Source organism: Penicillium canariense (assembly GCF_028826845.1).
Source record: "Penicillium canariense strain IBT 26290 chromosome Unknown utg000001l_segment0_segment0, whole genome shotgun sequence".
Lineage (NCBI taxonomy): Eukaryota > Fungi > Ascomycota > Eurotiomycetes > Eurotiales > Aspergillaceae > Penicillium > Penicillium canariense.
In genome coordinates, this window is record NW_026622728.1 from 7,697,206 (window position 1) to 7,712,157 (window position 14,952).

General features: G+C 45.3%; 3 protein-coding genes across 3 annotated transcripts; 1 reads left to right on the forward strand and 2 right to left on the reverse strand.

Moving 5' to 3' along the window:
• Positions 1-1,334: 1,334 nt before the first annotated feature.
• N7482_002660 (uncharacterized protein) lies at positions 1,335-2,699 on the reverse strand (the record flags this gene model as incomplete). Its single annotated transcript, XM_056684785.1, has 4 exons — positions 1,335-1,616; positions 1,669-1,863; positions 1,912-2,347; positions 2,407-2,699. 4 exons carry the CDS (start codon positions 2,697-2,699, stop codon positions 1,335-1,337), a joined length of 1,206 nt encoding a protein of 401 aa, XP_056548391.1.
• A 4,611-nt stretch (positions 2,700-7,310) lies between these two features.
• On the forward strand, positions 7,311-8,708 carry N7482_002661 (uncharacterized protein; the record flags this gene model as incomplete). The annotated part of the gene is made up of 5 exons (XM_056684786.1): positions 7,311-7,511; positions 7,582-7,686; positions 7,743-8,116; positions 8,179-8,206; positions 8,292-8,708. The coding sequence occupies 5 exons, from the start codon at positions 7,311-7,313 to the stop codon at positions 8,706-8,708; spliced, it is 1,125 nt and encodes a 374-aa protein (XP_056548392.1).
• A 409-nt stretch (positions 8,709-9,117) lies between these two features.
• N7482_002662 (M18 family aminopeptidase) lies at positions 9,118-10,662 on the reverse strand (the record flags this gene model as incomplete). Its single annotated transcript, XM_056684787.1, has 1 exon — positions 9,118-10,662. One exon carries the CDS (start codon positions 10,660-10,662, stop codon positions 9,118-9,120), a length of 1,545 nt encoding a protein of 514 aa, XP_056548393.1.
• Between the last annotated feature and the right edge of the window lie 4,290 nt (positions 10,663-14,952).

Sequence of the window (14,952 nt, forward strand, 5' to 3'; positions counted from 1 at the left end):
CGATAACCCGGCAAATGCAGCAGATAGGAAAGGCAGTAAAGTACCGCTTCGAATTGACAGTTATGACAAGCGACTCTGCGGTGGTGTTTGTAGTGATTCATTAGTGAAGAGGACCGAATCCAAAGGAAAGCATGTTGGCAATCAGACGGACAAGAATGGCATGTTTGTGTAGCTTCATCTTGCTCTTTGATTTTGCGGCAGAAATAACTGACAGCCTACACAATTACAGTAATCAATGAGGCTGCAAGAAGAAAGAAGAAATAGGACAATGACGAGTCATACCTCCGCACTATGTGGGCAAGGATAGCACATCTGTCCACTACAAACATTTCGCTAATCTCGATGGTATGACAGCTCTTGATCGCCATCAATAAAACGTATGAGGCGACCAAGAACCAGGTAAATCAATGCCGCAAAAGTGACGGTGCGAGTAGACCAAACAGACTGCAGTGTGTTCGGCTTCGTGCCATAATTCAGAGCCTGGCGGGCAGTGACGGCTCAGGCCCTATAGATGAATTTGAACAAACCGCCATTCATGAATGCAATCAAGAATCTGAGTCGATGTATGAAAGCAAGCGAGAGAGCCCGATAATTCGATATGAAGAGTCAATGACTTGATTGAAGAGACTATTGAGGACTGGAGATTGATGCCCTGTGACCAGGGGTTGATCATCCCTCGTATATTGTCTGACTTCTACTTTGCTGTCAAGACCGAGATGCTTTGCTGTTGTATTAGCCCCAAAAAGTAGAAGAGATGGTGCGTTTCAAACTCTCGCTGGCCCGCTCGACCTGTCCCCCATTCATCTGTTGGTCCTCACAGTTGTAATTGCACTCAGCAATTCTGCGATGATTATAATGGTGCTAATAGTCGGTCTAGAAATAGCGTCAACTGCAGCAAGAATCCTCAACTTTCCTGGCCCCGCTTCCGAGTCGTGGGACTCTCCGTCCATCGAACAGGGGAGCTATATGCGAGTCATTCGGCAAAGAAACCTTGACTTGTTTCTGGAAGAAAATGAAAGAAACCGGGGCCCACACTTGAGCACAGTTGCTTGCTATAATTTTTACCGAGGTATACCCTTGATAACTAGTAATTACGTAGCCCTAGGTCCGGTCTGGTCCCTTCTTCAGGAGGAGGGAATCGCCAATCTCAAGATAATACAGAGCACGTACTTTGTACATGTCCCGCCCTCTGGAATCCAAGGATCCTCTATCAGGGCATTTTATTTTGAAAGATAAAAACAAATTTGCAGTGTACGTTATCAGCATTGAATATGTGAAAGTGTCTGATGGACGTTTGGCATTCATTCATTTACAGAGCTTCTAATAACGCGTTGTTAATTCAGTACAAAACGTGAATTGATCTCTTGATTCCAAGCGCCTTCTGGATTCGAAACCGGCTGCTTCGTTCGAGATTGGTCGATGTAATCCTTTAGTCCTTTATTAAAATTCAACATACACCACACCGAGTTGATAAGCGTCGTGGTGATCAGAACAATTGCAATCGACGCGAACAGTGTGAGGGAGGTCTTGTACGCGCTCAAACCGCTGCTATCATATGAATTGTTCATTTGAAGCAATGTTTTGATGAAACTTGCTATTATACCGCCCAACAAAACCTGCAATGCCGATTAGCCCGTGTCTCAATTGGCCGCAATAAGGGTCTTTTACCATGGCTATGAAGAGAGATTTTCGTTTCTCTCGACGACAAAATCGAGCCGCCAGCACCAGGGCCAGTATGGCAACGGGAACCGATGCCGCATTGATAATGAACTGGTCATTTTGGAGATGTTGAATGGAAAGGAGAATCTGGAGTTGTGTTCCAAAGATAAAAAACCAATCAAATTTGAGAAGGGCAATGTAGACCTAGATGTGTTAATAAGGACCTCATATTACCCCTGCATAATAGCTTACTTGGTAAATGGTGTATCGGCGATTCATTTGTAGGTCCGCGCTGATGTTTTTATAAATTGACCAGGAGAACTCCGCGCGGAGTTTCCACGTCACGAAAATCATAACGGTAGTGCCGAGACCCAGAAGGACTGGAACCAGAATGAGTTCGATCCGGTACATCGCCCAAATCTCGTTGCTGCGTGCAGAATCTGCAACCATAGTTGTGATAGTGTCCTTGATTTCGTTCATTTGCAAGACGCCATAGGCTAGAAGCCCAAAGTTGCAGATACAGAGCCCAACCAGCTGAAACGTGTTTTTGCGACGCAAAGCATCATAAGAAAGCGCAAGCTCATAGAGAAGTGCGAAGATGTAAAGGCCAAGAAACGATCGGAGGCGGGTTGCCCCATCTTCTTTCTCGAGTTTGAGAAGTTGATTTGAGATGCTGATGAATACCCAGCTATTATTGCCGTGAGTCATTTGCGTTATGATCTGCGGTAGTTGATATCCAACCCCTACCTTTCAATCCCGACTGTGGCCAGCGTCTCGAGGATCACAGCAGTAGCAAACGAACGTGTCCAGAAGGTGTTCGGAATGTATATTGAACGCCGGCCCGTTTTAGAAGTCACATGTCCACGATCATTGTGGACTGGATTCGTCGATGAAGCAAAATCGTCAAGCTCAATGTATTGGCCATTGTGGGTTGACAGGGCTGACTTGGAGAGGTCAAAGTTGTGGCGGGCCTGTGGGGAGCCAGCCCCGTTCGGAGGGTACACGGTGGCTTTGGCTACTCCCGAACTGTCAGATCGCATCGTTCGTTCTCATGAGATGCCGATCCAGGTTCTAGTGATAGAATCAACATGAGAGAGGGGTTTGTGTACAGTAGATATTAGTGTGTGAATGTCATCGGAGAGTTCATCATTGGCAGCTTGGAAGAAGCTGACGAGCCCCGAGTACGAATCGAGGCGCAAATCTTTCGGGAGACAGCCCGATTCCAGGATTCTTAACTCCCGCAAGTCAATAGTCAACATTTGTGTGGAGTCTCGCGTGTCGAGATTGCATTACACTGGTTTCTAAAAAAAATTCGGTCTTCTAGGCATACGCGTATGTGGCCTATTAGTATCCTGTCCCCACACTTGCGGCCTATCACCGGTGGCTGCCTAGTCCGGCCCCTATTTTTAACCCATCCTTCCAATTTAAAATGGATCCGTTATGATTTATTTGGCACCGTATAACCCGTAAGGGCGGCCTTATGACAGCTTGGGGTGAAGACTCCGCCAAGAGAACTGGCCATGGTCCCCCTACTCAATTTCCGGGGAATTAGGGGCTTCTTTGACCCAGGGAAGAAACAGCAAAATCCAAAGAGTGGTCGTTCAATTACAGTATTTAACCAAATCTTAACCTGCCCCTTGGGGTTCGTTCTTATTAATTGGCCTAGAATTCCAAACCATGCACGGAGTAGAAATAGGGGCTATCGCCAAGGCTAGCCCAAGAGCACACCGACTCCACTTCCTAGAACGGCCAGGCCGGCAATTCCTGAAGAAAACCAATATCCGTCTCGACGCAGATGTGTAAGCCGTAAAGAGGATACAAATCAGACCATACATAATTTCCACGCAGGAAGAGAATTGTAATCGGTGATAAACAAAGCATCTTCATGGGTCGGATGCTTGCATGAAACACTCTTTCTTGAATATCTCTGAATGGAGGTGAGATTTGTAGGACGGATTTCCTGTTTCTTTTCTGCACCGAGCAGTCTTGCGCTCGAGGAGAGTTGGAGGATAGGCCAGCTTGAGAGTGAAGAAGCGCATGATTTTGGACGCCCTCGGACTTTTCCGTGGCAGCTCGAGGGTCAGTGCGCTTTCGCATATTCGGCAATTACTGCGGAGTACATGGCGCTTTAGCACTATCTCGATTACCCTTTGAAACCCACCGCCAGCCTTACGCTTCAATGAAATCCCCGCCACCCATGGATCCAATTCTGAGCCCGAACAATGGCCCGACCGACCCAGAGCGACTTTGCTAGACCTTGTCTTCTGACAAGCGTGAGGTATACGACTGTGCTACGAGCGCAGGTAATCGGAGCCACTCCAGAAAAGATAGACAGAAAGAACACGATCAACACTGCCATGTTTGGAGACAGCGCAGAGAATAATTAAAATCAAAAAAGGATATCAACGGTCCATTCGCTGAGGAGGGCGATAACGAGTGGCCCAACTGCAAACCCCAGCACAAGTACAGACACAAACAAGGTCGCAAATGTAGTCGAATCAGTCTCGAGGTCTATCAAGATTTAGGAAACGCCGGGAACAGACATCAACAATGCCAATGGTCTGTAATTTTACATCAGCTATCCTGATAGTAGCAAGCTGAACTTTTCTTTGGGGTAGCTCGCGTACGCGGAATGGTAACCAAGGACATGAAGGTAATCATAGTCCATTTCTGGGATGTTGACCGGTTCTTTGGATATGCCAATCCTCTCATACATTGACATAATATGTTGGCATGGAACATCTCTCAGTTGTATATTGTAGATAATTGCGATTAGCAGGTGTCCTAGTATGTTACAGATGTCGTCGGCTCGGATTATGAGAGAACTGTAGTGAGACTACATCGCTGCTCATGAGTTTCTCAAATGAAAAGCGACATTTCCCTGAATTAGATCACGCGAGTCAGATTCCCAATTTCGCTGGTTTTCGTTACCCTGCTTGTAATGTTCCTACATCCAGCCGTCGTGTTTGAAATATGCCTGCCAGTCGTGAGGTTGGGTAGCGGCGAATCCACGTGGGAGATCGCGGCAGCCTTGGGGGCATTTGACCCAGCATATACCAGATATTGTATTCTACGCCCATGGCATATAATGTGAGCCTCAAAGGCACAGATCACGAGTCTTTTCTCCGGTTGGTGCGATCCAGGTAGGTAAAGTGGTAGGACTGGAAGAACAAGTTTTCGTAACAAAGCGCATGAGCTGTGATGTTTTGAATATAGCCAGGCGCAGATCCGTCGCTAACACGCAGCCACCAGTATGGCTCATGATGGTAATAGCGAAGGTGGGCTTTTCGGTGGCTTACTTGTAACAGGAATCATCAGGAGCCGGTAATTTTTCTCTCCATCTTCCCTCAGGAAATGCACTTCTGTTTCACTAAAAGTCATTGCTCGGGTGTAGAGCTAGTTATATTAGCTTGCTCTAGCGTTTGAGTTCGGTATTTGAATTTGGGCCATTCCTGTTTGAATCACTCCACGCGTCCAAGATTTAAAGTAGAATCCCACATTAGAACTGCAGTAGAAAAAGGTATTTACATGGCAGAGATTTAATCTTACTCCATAGATCCGGGAGTACGGGGCCGCTTGGAATTGCTTCCTGTCAGGGAGGGCGAAGTAGCAGCTTTATGGATCCGTACAAATGATAGTTGAGAACTGTGACGGGATGTGATAGATCACTCCGGGCGGGTGGCGTCGCTCAACAATTGTGGAGCTGCCGGGCTGGGGGTAATAGTGCAACAGATTTAATTCTGCTGGTCTTGAAAACTTTTCCAAGATCATCGGCTATAATGTGACTGTTTACGTGATTTGACAGCTATTAGGTCATTCGCTACCACGGGTGAGATGCATCGAAGCAGGAAAACATTCGCAACGAGATCGTCACAAAAGTCAGTATAGCATTTGGCGCCTCCGAAGGATCCATCAAATCTCCACACTTTCGCTTGCCAGTCAGGTCTGGTGGCGCGCACCTTGCAAAAGTCGCGCCTCTATGGAACGGTAGCGCCTTTCTCGGGGCCAGCGAGCCGAGGGTCGATCTTTTAGATCCGATTGGCAGCCAAATCGGTTGCTCTTCGAAATAACATTCGGCAAGGAAAATCATGGTTGTTGCGGGGATATCCCTTGTGGTTAGGTTTTGCGCTTTGGGGAGGCGAACCCCTTGCTCATCATGATTCGTGCGATAAACTTAACGAAGTCCAACGTACGGGGGGAAACGTCCTCGCCATTAATCCACTAAAGTACCACGCCTCTTGGAAAACCCTTCGTTTACGTGTCAATTTCATATGGTGTCATTCATCCCATCGTACACTGGGTGGTCATTCATTTTATTTACGCCAAGGTAACGATAGGCGGGGAAGAACGAGGCGGACAAGCTGAAATTGTGTCGATCATCCGATGCATATGGATGATCTGCAGCTTTTTCTGATAGATCCGGCGTCTATTGCGTCCTAGAGACGGGCCCATCTAGTGTCCGCCACCCGCGTTGCACTTCACGCATGTGGATTATGTACACTTTTTCTAGCGCCTCTTAGAATGCGCCTATCTTATGGGAGAAACTAGGGTTTCCCCTTAAGCAAAGTCGAGGTTTAGAGTGTTTGATGACGCCATGAAGCAGACAGAGCGTCATCTTAGCAGCTACGCCAGGCAGATGCAGGGCTGTCAGCACGTTTTCAATGTTATTCCTACCATACATCAGAATTGTCGGTCATTTTACTGGAGAATGAACATCCCACAAAACCAAACTCAGTGCTAGGGTCTCTCATAGACCTCTCCACGGTGTGCTGAGTGCTTATAGGACTTACCATTAGCTTTAGAGCGGGAAATTCTTCCGTAAAGGGGTGATTTCAAATCGGAATCTCCATGTATACCAATTACCACAGCATTGGGACATAATCTGCTTTATACGCCAACAGCACATTACAGATGGACAAAGCTATTGATCGTCCAACTTCCGGGAGTATTCATTACCAATAGAATGGAACTTTCATTTATTGATATCCTGTCTTCTTCACTTCTTGAAAAACACCCAATGCCACATAGAACTTAGACTCTGTTATGTTTCATAAAAAGCCTTTTCAGGAAAGCTACAAACTTAACGCACAATCCAGTGCAGGATAAACACAACAGTCACAGGCAAATAGTTCAGCACACCCGCACATGTATCGAAGTATTCGGAGAACAACGGGGAACCGATTTGTTGGATGCAGCCCCTTGCGCCTCAAATCTGCAACCTGCCCATTCCCAGCGCGGAACCTCGCCTGACGCATAAGCCCCGATCCACCAATCTGGGGCAAGAGGCAACAATATGCAGGGAGTCTTCCCTTGGTACTCTCTCACCCAGGGAGACAAGACTAGCGGATTTTGGCTCCAACCGTTTCCGGTTGATGGGGTTGGTCGTGTTCTTTACTGGACCAGGTCCGGCTTTGGTTATGGTAGAAAGAAATAATAACAGCGTTGTGAGTGTTATAATAACATAAGCTCCTCGTCACTCCTTGAGAATCACGATCGTTGCCGCCCGATCTGTGTGCCTCTGATATCATTCGTTTTTGACCATTTGGCTTGTCTGGTGATCGTTCCAACTATTTATCCACCATCTCTACAGATTTTTGGATAGTGATCTTTCTTTCTGAGTGTCTGATATTAGCCCAAGGCGTAGGGTGAAGATGAGCCTGCTTCAATTTCGGGATGCGATCTTCAAACGCGAGGATGCCAATCCATACTTGTCCTCACGAGGTATGCAGGGCTTGGTTGTAAGCGTTGTCTTCACTTCTCTGGCAGCCTCCTTCGTTGGGATCCGTATCTACACCAGACTCAGATTCCTGAGGCGGCTGGAAGTTAACGACTGGATGGTTGTCATTGCACTGGTAAGCTCTCGGTCATACCGGGCTATTTGTCAAGATGCCAAAGGATTCAGAATGCTAACCATTCTCGTAGATCAACTCTTTTGTCTTCATGGGGCTGGATATCGTCGAAGCTACCAGTGGCATGGGAATGCATATGAAGGAAATTCCGCCCAACATCCTGGAGAGACAACTGAAGGTAACAGAAGGTCTATTTCTCATCCTGATCAGATAATCTGACGCGTCACCAACCAGGCATTCTGGCTCACCATTCCCTTCTACAACGCCGCCGTTCTCTGCGCAAAAGCGTCAATTCTGTTACAATACTTCCGCGTATTTCCAACTCGGCGCATGCGCATTGTCTGCTGGGTCATGATTACAATCCTGGGGGCATATGGTACGTGGTGTATAATCAGTGCCTTCCTAAATTGCCTGCCCGTGGCCAAGTTTTGGGACGATAACATCCCCGGCTTTTGCTTGAGCAAGCCTGGACTGTGGTTCTCTAATGCCAGCATGCACATCACAACGGACCTGGTCATCTTGATCATCCCAATCCCGGCCTTGATCGCTATCGATATCCCTAGGAAGCAGAAGATTGCTTTGATGCTCATGTTTGCTGTTGGCGGATTGTAAGTGGACCCTGAATTCCGGATGGAAGCATTTATAGCACAAAACTAACCGCGACGTACAGCGTCTGCATCACCAGTATCGTCCGTCTAGTTAGTCTGAAAAAGATTTCCGACTCGTCTGACCCTACCTGTAGGTTACGCGTGATCACCCTGCATCATAATATTGGTATGTTAGCTAACCGGTCTAACAGACGACAACGTCGGCGCTGCTTCATGGTCTGCTATTGAATGCAATACTGGCATTATCTGTGCCTGCCTGCCAACCCTGAAGCCGCTCATCTCCAAGATCATGCCGGGCTTGATTTCGACATTCAGCGGCAACCAACCAACAAATGGCAGTGGTGGTGTCTCTAACGGGCGCTCGGTCAACTGGAACGATGAGTCCACCCTCGGTGCACCGGCCGAAGACCCTGAGTACGGGGCAGGAGACCCCGAGCGAGTGCTGGAGCTGTCTTCCGGAGACGACTTCCGGTTTAGCGGCAAGTCGATGGCAGAGAAACATCAAATGGCGGATGCTACTTCGGTTACGGAACTCACGCAGAACCAGCACCACCACGCCTATTCAACCGACTCGTGTCCCTTGCGCAAATGATATCCATGGTTCCATACTAAGGCCAATGTCAACGTCAAGCAGGAACCATCATCGGTCTCAGGGAGCATAAACAGGTTAACGATTCAGAATTTTTGATAAAGCCCGCCAGAGCGGCTCGGTCTTTTCGACCTGGTGATGATCCTCCCCTGCCATCATCATCATCTCCTTTCCTTGATGTATTTTTTTTTTGTTTTCTCTATAGTTCTCTTGTTCATGTATGTTTCCAAGCAATATTAAGATGAACATAGATTTATTCGAAATATGGCAATGAAACCTGAACAGAAACGGTTAGGTTACTGGGATTGCAATAGCTTATCATCATTTGTCTAGTATATGCTGTATAAATAAACCCTTCCATAAAAAGGCTGACGCGCGCGAGATCAACACCCGAAATATTCCGGGAATCGGCTTAGAAGTCAGCAAATTCCTTATCGACCTCCTCGAAGTAATCAAAGACTCCCTTGAACAGCTTAACGCCAAGTCCAGGGTCCAAGCTTCCTGTGGTAGCACGGATGCTGTGCATGCTGAGCTGCGGGATACCGCAGTCGATAGCTCTCATTCCAATCTGCGCGCTAGTCACAGGGCCGATTGTGCCACCACTGCGCATATCGTTCCGGATCTGGAATACCTGCAGTGTCGACCCGCAGCGAGCTGCGATACGCTTCAGGATGCTGCTGCTGACACTATCTGTGGTCATGTGGCCGTTGGAATCAGCAGACACCGTGACACCGATGTTGAGGCGGGGGGAGTGATTCTCCAGGTACACGTTAAGGAAATTGGGGTTGACAGCGTGAATGACGTCCGACGACACCAGGAAGCTATTGGCAACGGTCTGAGAGAGAAGATTGGGTCCGTAGGGGCCGTCAGCGAAGGCCTCGGCAATCCGCTCCATGACACTGCTCATCAAGTTTGACCGAGCGCCCTGGCGCAGCAGACTGCCAATCTCTTCATCGTCAAACATTCCAACCATCTTGACGATACCGGGAGATGTGTCATCGCTAGACGCCAGGAGTGCCTCGTGGGCGGCGTAGCAGCAGAGCTTGTCGTCTATGCGACCGGCAAAGATCAGGTCCTTCTCCAGGCCTCCAAGCTGGGCGGGCTGAGTGTCAAAGAGCTCCAGCTCCCAATCAATGATGTTGCTGTAGTCTGTGACACCGAGCTCCTTCGAGATAATCTTGACCAGTTTTTCGGGCTGAGTCGCAGCAAAAGTTCCAGGCTGGATGTCAGACGACTCGCCCGTCGACTTCCCAAAAAGATCGGAGTTATCAACACCAATAATGGGCACCATTTGAGTTTCCTGGTTGAACGGTCCGTTCACAGATACTCCAAAATGAGGAGCGAGGGTCGGGATGCGTGCGATGGGCCAGTCCAGCTTGACCAGCCTAGGCTCGACCTTTCCGGATTCGGAGTCGCGGACAATCACACGGCCGCCAATACCAAGGTCACGATCCCACCAGGTCGGACCCAGTGCACCGGCGTATGGGGCAACAGCAAGCTGCAGGAAGCCAGCCTTGGTGGGGAGCTTCGAAACGGGCTTGAGCTTGGCCGTGAGAGCATCCACATGTCCCGCCACGATCGCCATACCTTGACCACTCTTGTACTCCTTGCCAATATTGAAGGCAATCAACGAGCTGCCGTTGCGCGTGACGTAGAACTTGCCGCCACGTTTCAGCTCCGAGGTCCACACCGCACGTTCGGAGAGCTGTTTGTAGCCGTGTTTCTCGAGGTCTTGGGAAAAAGACTTCACGGCGTGGAAGATAGTTGGGTTGGAAGTCATAAAGTCGCAATAGGGCTTTGAGTAGTCCTCAGGTTGAACGGGCGCATCGGTGGTAGCTGGTACGGGAGCTGGCCGAGCTGTAGCTGGAGCTGGATGGATGTAGCCATCCTCGGGCAGCTGAGCGTACATCTGAGACGCCCAGGGCCGATCGAGTCCGGAGGCGTGTCTTCTGGTCATGGTATAAATACTGAGGTATGGAGCAAGACGGGATTGGGTGAGATGGAGGGGAAGGTAGTATTGGAATTGGAGATGGGAAATGACTCGTGAGGGGGAAAGACGGAGTGGAGACCTAAGGGCTGGGGCCCCTTGCTTATCATTCCCTGCGGCCAGATTGCGCGATAACGCCAAAAAGGGGAACCTGCCGCCTCGGTTGATTGAAATCAGCGACTGCTTCGAGAAAATAGCAGTACCTTCCCAATTGCCAGGCTCTCACGTCACGGATGAGCTTATTTATTAGCACAGTCTAGTTTGAAGCTTTGTCCGAAAAGTTCAAATCCACCCAAAAGGTACCACGCGGGCTCTAGGTATACCTAGATAGAGAAAATATATACACCACAGTTTTGATCTGCACAGGCTATCAAGAAACATTTGTGAGTCCCCGAATGGTTGAGGAAAAAGGGGAAAGGGACAGGAAAACTAAACTCATATTGATATGGCATTATAACACAGCAATTCATTTGCATATATTGCCTTAACCCGCCTGGAGATGGAGCGCCACCGGAGTTGGGGTTGTCCAGCCCGAAGATAATGATACTATGATTTCAAATAGCACACATATGGTTCCACTGAGATTCGGTTTATCGGTGATAGGCAATCCCCCACAGAAGAATTGCAAATAGCTCATAGGACTCTCCAGGAAGTAAAAATCAATCTGCTGGATACGTGACCGATGCGGCTAGAGGATAATGTCGAAATATGTGGAGTGGTAACTTACTACTAAGAACGGGCTTATTCATCAAGCGCCTAGGTTTCTTATATTTTTGTATATAATACTGGCTTACAGAGAAACTCAGGCTTTATAATAGCCGAGTATCGGCCGCACGGACAGAAATACGTCCGTATAGCTAGGGGATAGCTATTCAACAGGTAATCCCCCTGATCTTCTATTATTATTAATCTAATTAATTATCTCTCGTCCTATTAGATATCTTTTATACTAGCCTATACAGAATCAGCCTATTCTATTAGTTATAAGCCCGAGTATATACTGAAGTATTAAGATATAATTAACGAAGACCGTTACTCTATATCTTAATAGTAAGAGCCTTCCTATCGCCGAATACCCCTAAATAACTATATAAAATCCTAGAAGAGATTAATAAGGACTTAGACTAGAGGAGATACTATTAGGATTATAGTAAAAGATATATATAAAGATATCTAATAAGACTAAATCTTAAGTAATTTAATCTATCCTATAGGACTAGCGGTTAAGGACGAAGGCCTAGTAGAGGGTTTAGATTAGTTACTTTAAAACTAAAGCTATCGAAAACGACCTTTAGGAGTATCTTAACCCTATAAAGATAGATATAGAGATTAAAGAGCTTCTAAAGAAGGCTCCCCTACCGCCGGTTAGTAAGATTAATAAGAATATAATAGACGAAGTCGACCTTACTGATAATAAATATAAGAAGTATATACGAATTCTTAATAGATACGACCGTAAAGAGGCCGAACGAGCGAGGACCGCCTAAGTCTTTAATAGGTTTAGTGATACTATATCTCGTTCGTTAGCCGTAGAGTACTTAGTAAAGCTAAGGTAGGAGTTCGTATAGAAGGAAGCCGACTATATAGAAGATCTCCGAAGATAGTAGCGTTAAATATTAACGTATCTATACAATAATATATCTATCGATAAGTAGTTAACCGTCTAGACGTCTCTATACGAAGAAGCTAAAGCTACGGGTGTACTAGATATCTTATATAGTCTAACGCCTACTAAATTCGCTATTAGAGATATCCTCGGAGCTATCTAGATCTAGGATAATCTCTTCTATTTAATCTAGAGTAATAGGTTAGAGATAGAGAATCCTACCTTTAATAAGGTTATATCTATATACTATATATAACGAAGTCTACTAGAGCGTTTAGGAAAAGAAAGGGCTAGAAAGCTAGCTATATTAACGCTAGATAGCTAACCGGAGGTAATACCTAAGTAAGGAAACACTAAGGGTTAGTAAGATACTAAAAATTATTAGAAAGATAAGAAAAGGACCCCCTATATATACGGAAGAAACTATCCCTAGAGATTCTGCTATTATATCGTCGAAAGTATTAGGCTAGACTACTAGAAGCTACGAGCCGAGACAGAAGAACTAGTCGTAAAGGCTATTAAGAAGCTTAGTAAATTCGACTAAGAGAAGATTATAAAGATTAAAGAGGATAGAGGTACTATCTAGGTTACTACCTAGCTAGTAGTAACCGAAGAGATATAGGGATCGATTAGGAGAGTAGCTATATATATAGCTAATATATCCTATTAGGTTAACCGAATAGCTAAGAGATATTCCTTTAAGGACTCTTAGATACTAGACTTAGGAGCGAACGTCTATATATATAACTACCGAGGGAGCTTTAAAAGCCTTACCGAGGAAGAATTTACTATTAAAACTAGTAATAGTGACTCTATTATTAAGGGCAGAGGAATAGCTATCCTCTAGTTAATAGACCTAAAAATAGGTAAGAAGCGAGAGATAGTAGTAGAAGCGCTATACGTACCTAATTTCTATATAAATCTACTATCCCTCGGCCGTATTAGTAAGAAAAGCTTCGAATTCTATAGTAGAATCCCCGCTATAATTAAGAACGAAGTGCCTATTAGAGCGTTAGAAAAGAGATATAACCTCTATATCGTAGGAAATATCTAAGATAGATAGAAACTACCTAAGAGTACTCCTCTAGCGATAGTAATAGGTTACCCTAGGTATAGCTAAAAATCCTTTATATCCGTCGCTATACCGAAGCGATAGTATTAACGACTCGCCTATATATATAATTAACGAATCGAGAGGCTCTCCGAGATAGTCGATAGTATCGAGATTAAGGGAGACACTATAGATAATATAGAGTATAATCCTAAGAGATATAAGGTCTATTAGCGTAATATAGCTAAGAGATAGATATCTAGGAGACCTATAGTAAGAGAGTATATCTTTAGAAGATATAGAAGGATTTATTTCGACCTTATTTAGCTTACTACGGCCTATAATAGCTACTACTAGATAACTTATATATATATTAAGGGTATCTAGCTATATATAATAATTTCTTATAAAAGAAAAAATAGCTATTAATCGGCGATTATATACTTTATTACTATACTAGAGATATAGCTAAAAATAATAATCTAGGTATTTAAAAGCGACTATAAGAGAGCGTCCGGAAAGATAGTAGACGATTTCTATCTAGACAGAGGTATAATTATCGAATATAGCGTTATTAGAATACCGGAAATAAATAGCTATAGTAAACGATCTAGGGAGATAATTATCGGAGTAGCTAGAGGGCTTCTTATAGAATTAGGCCTACCTAGAAACCTCTAGCTAGAAGTAGTTATAGTAGCGGTTTATATTATTAATAGATCGCCTACTAAGCTACCTAATAGCGAATAGATTATTCTATACGTTAAAACGATATACTAAGACTAGAATCGGCTAAAATTCCGCCTAAACCTATCGAACCTCTATATATATAGTTATAGAGCGTACGTACGCCGCTAGGGCGTCCCGAGGATAGCTAAGATAGAAGATCGTATAGAGATCGGCTATCTCGTTAGTTATATAGCTTCTAATATATAGCGAATCTAGTTTCTATATAGAGGAGCTATTAGGAAAACGTATAACGTAGTATTTAATAAGAATATTAAATTTAATCCCCGAGAGCTTTAGATTAGACTATCCGACGATATTATCGACACCCTACCTTAGAATATTAGCCTTAATAAAAAAGAAGATAGTGTGATCCTGGGCGTACTTTACCTTCTTTTAACCTTATATGTTCGGCCCCTTACGGGTACCTTCTGCCATATTTAACCGTACTTATGTCCTTATAGATATATTCGCTTACGATAATAATAGAATATGCTCTTATACTCCCGTTATCTTATATAGTAGTAAACCTCTAAAACTAAGTAGCCTTCTACGGCCGCTTACGGGAGGGCCTAACTGTATAGTAAATCTTAACTATCGGGAGGTCCTCCTGAAGCGATCTCTATATAACGGAGAGAGTAGGGGAAAAATTAGGTTAATTAGGAGCTCTAAGAACCTTTCTTCTATCTATTCTAGCGTAGTAGTATGGTATTAAGACCTAGCGAGCGATAGCTTACGGTCGGCGATATCGGTAACCTCGGGGTCCTTAGGAAAGTAGCGGTGACCGAAACCCCTTACTACTACGTAAGGATCTACGAGTGATTACGTTAGTACGTATACGATACCTCCCGACTATAATAGGAAGATAGAGAAACGGATA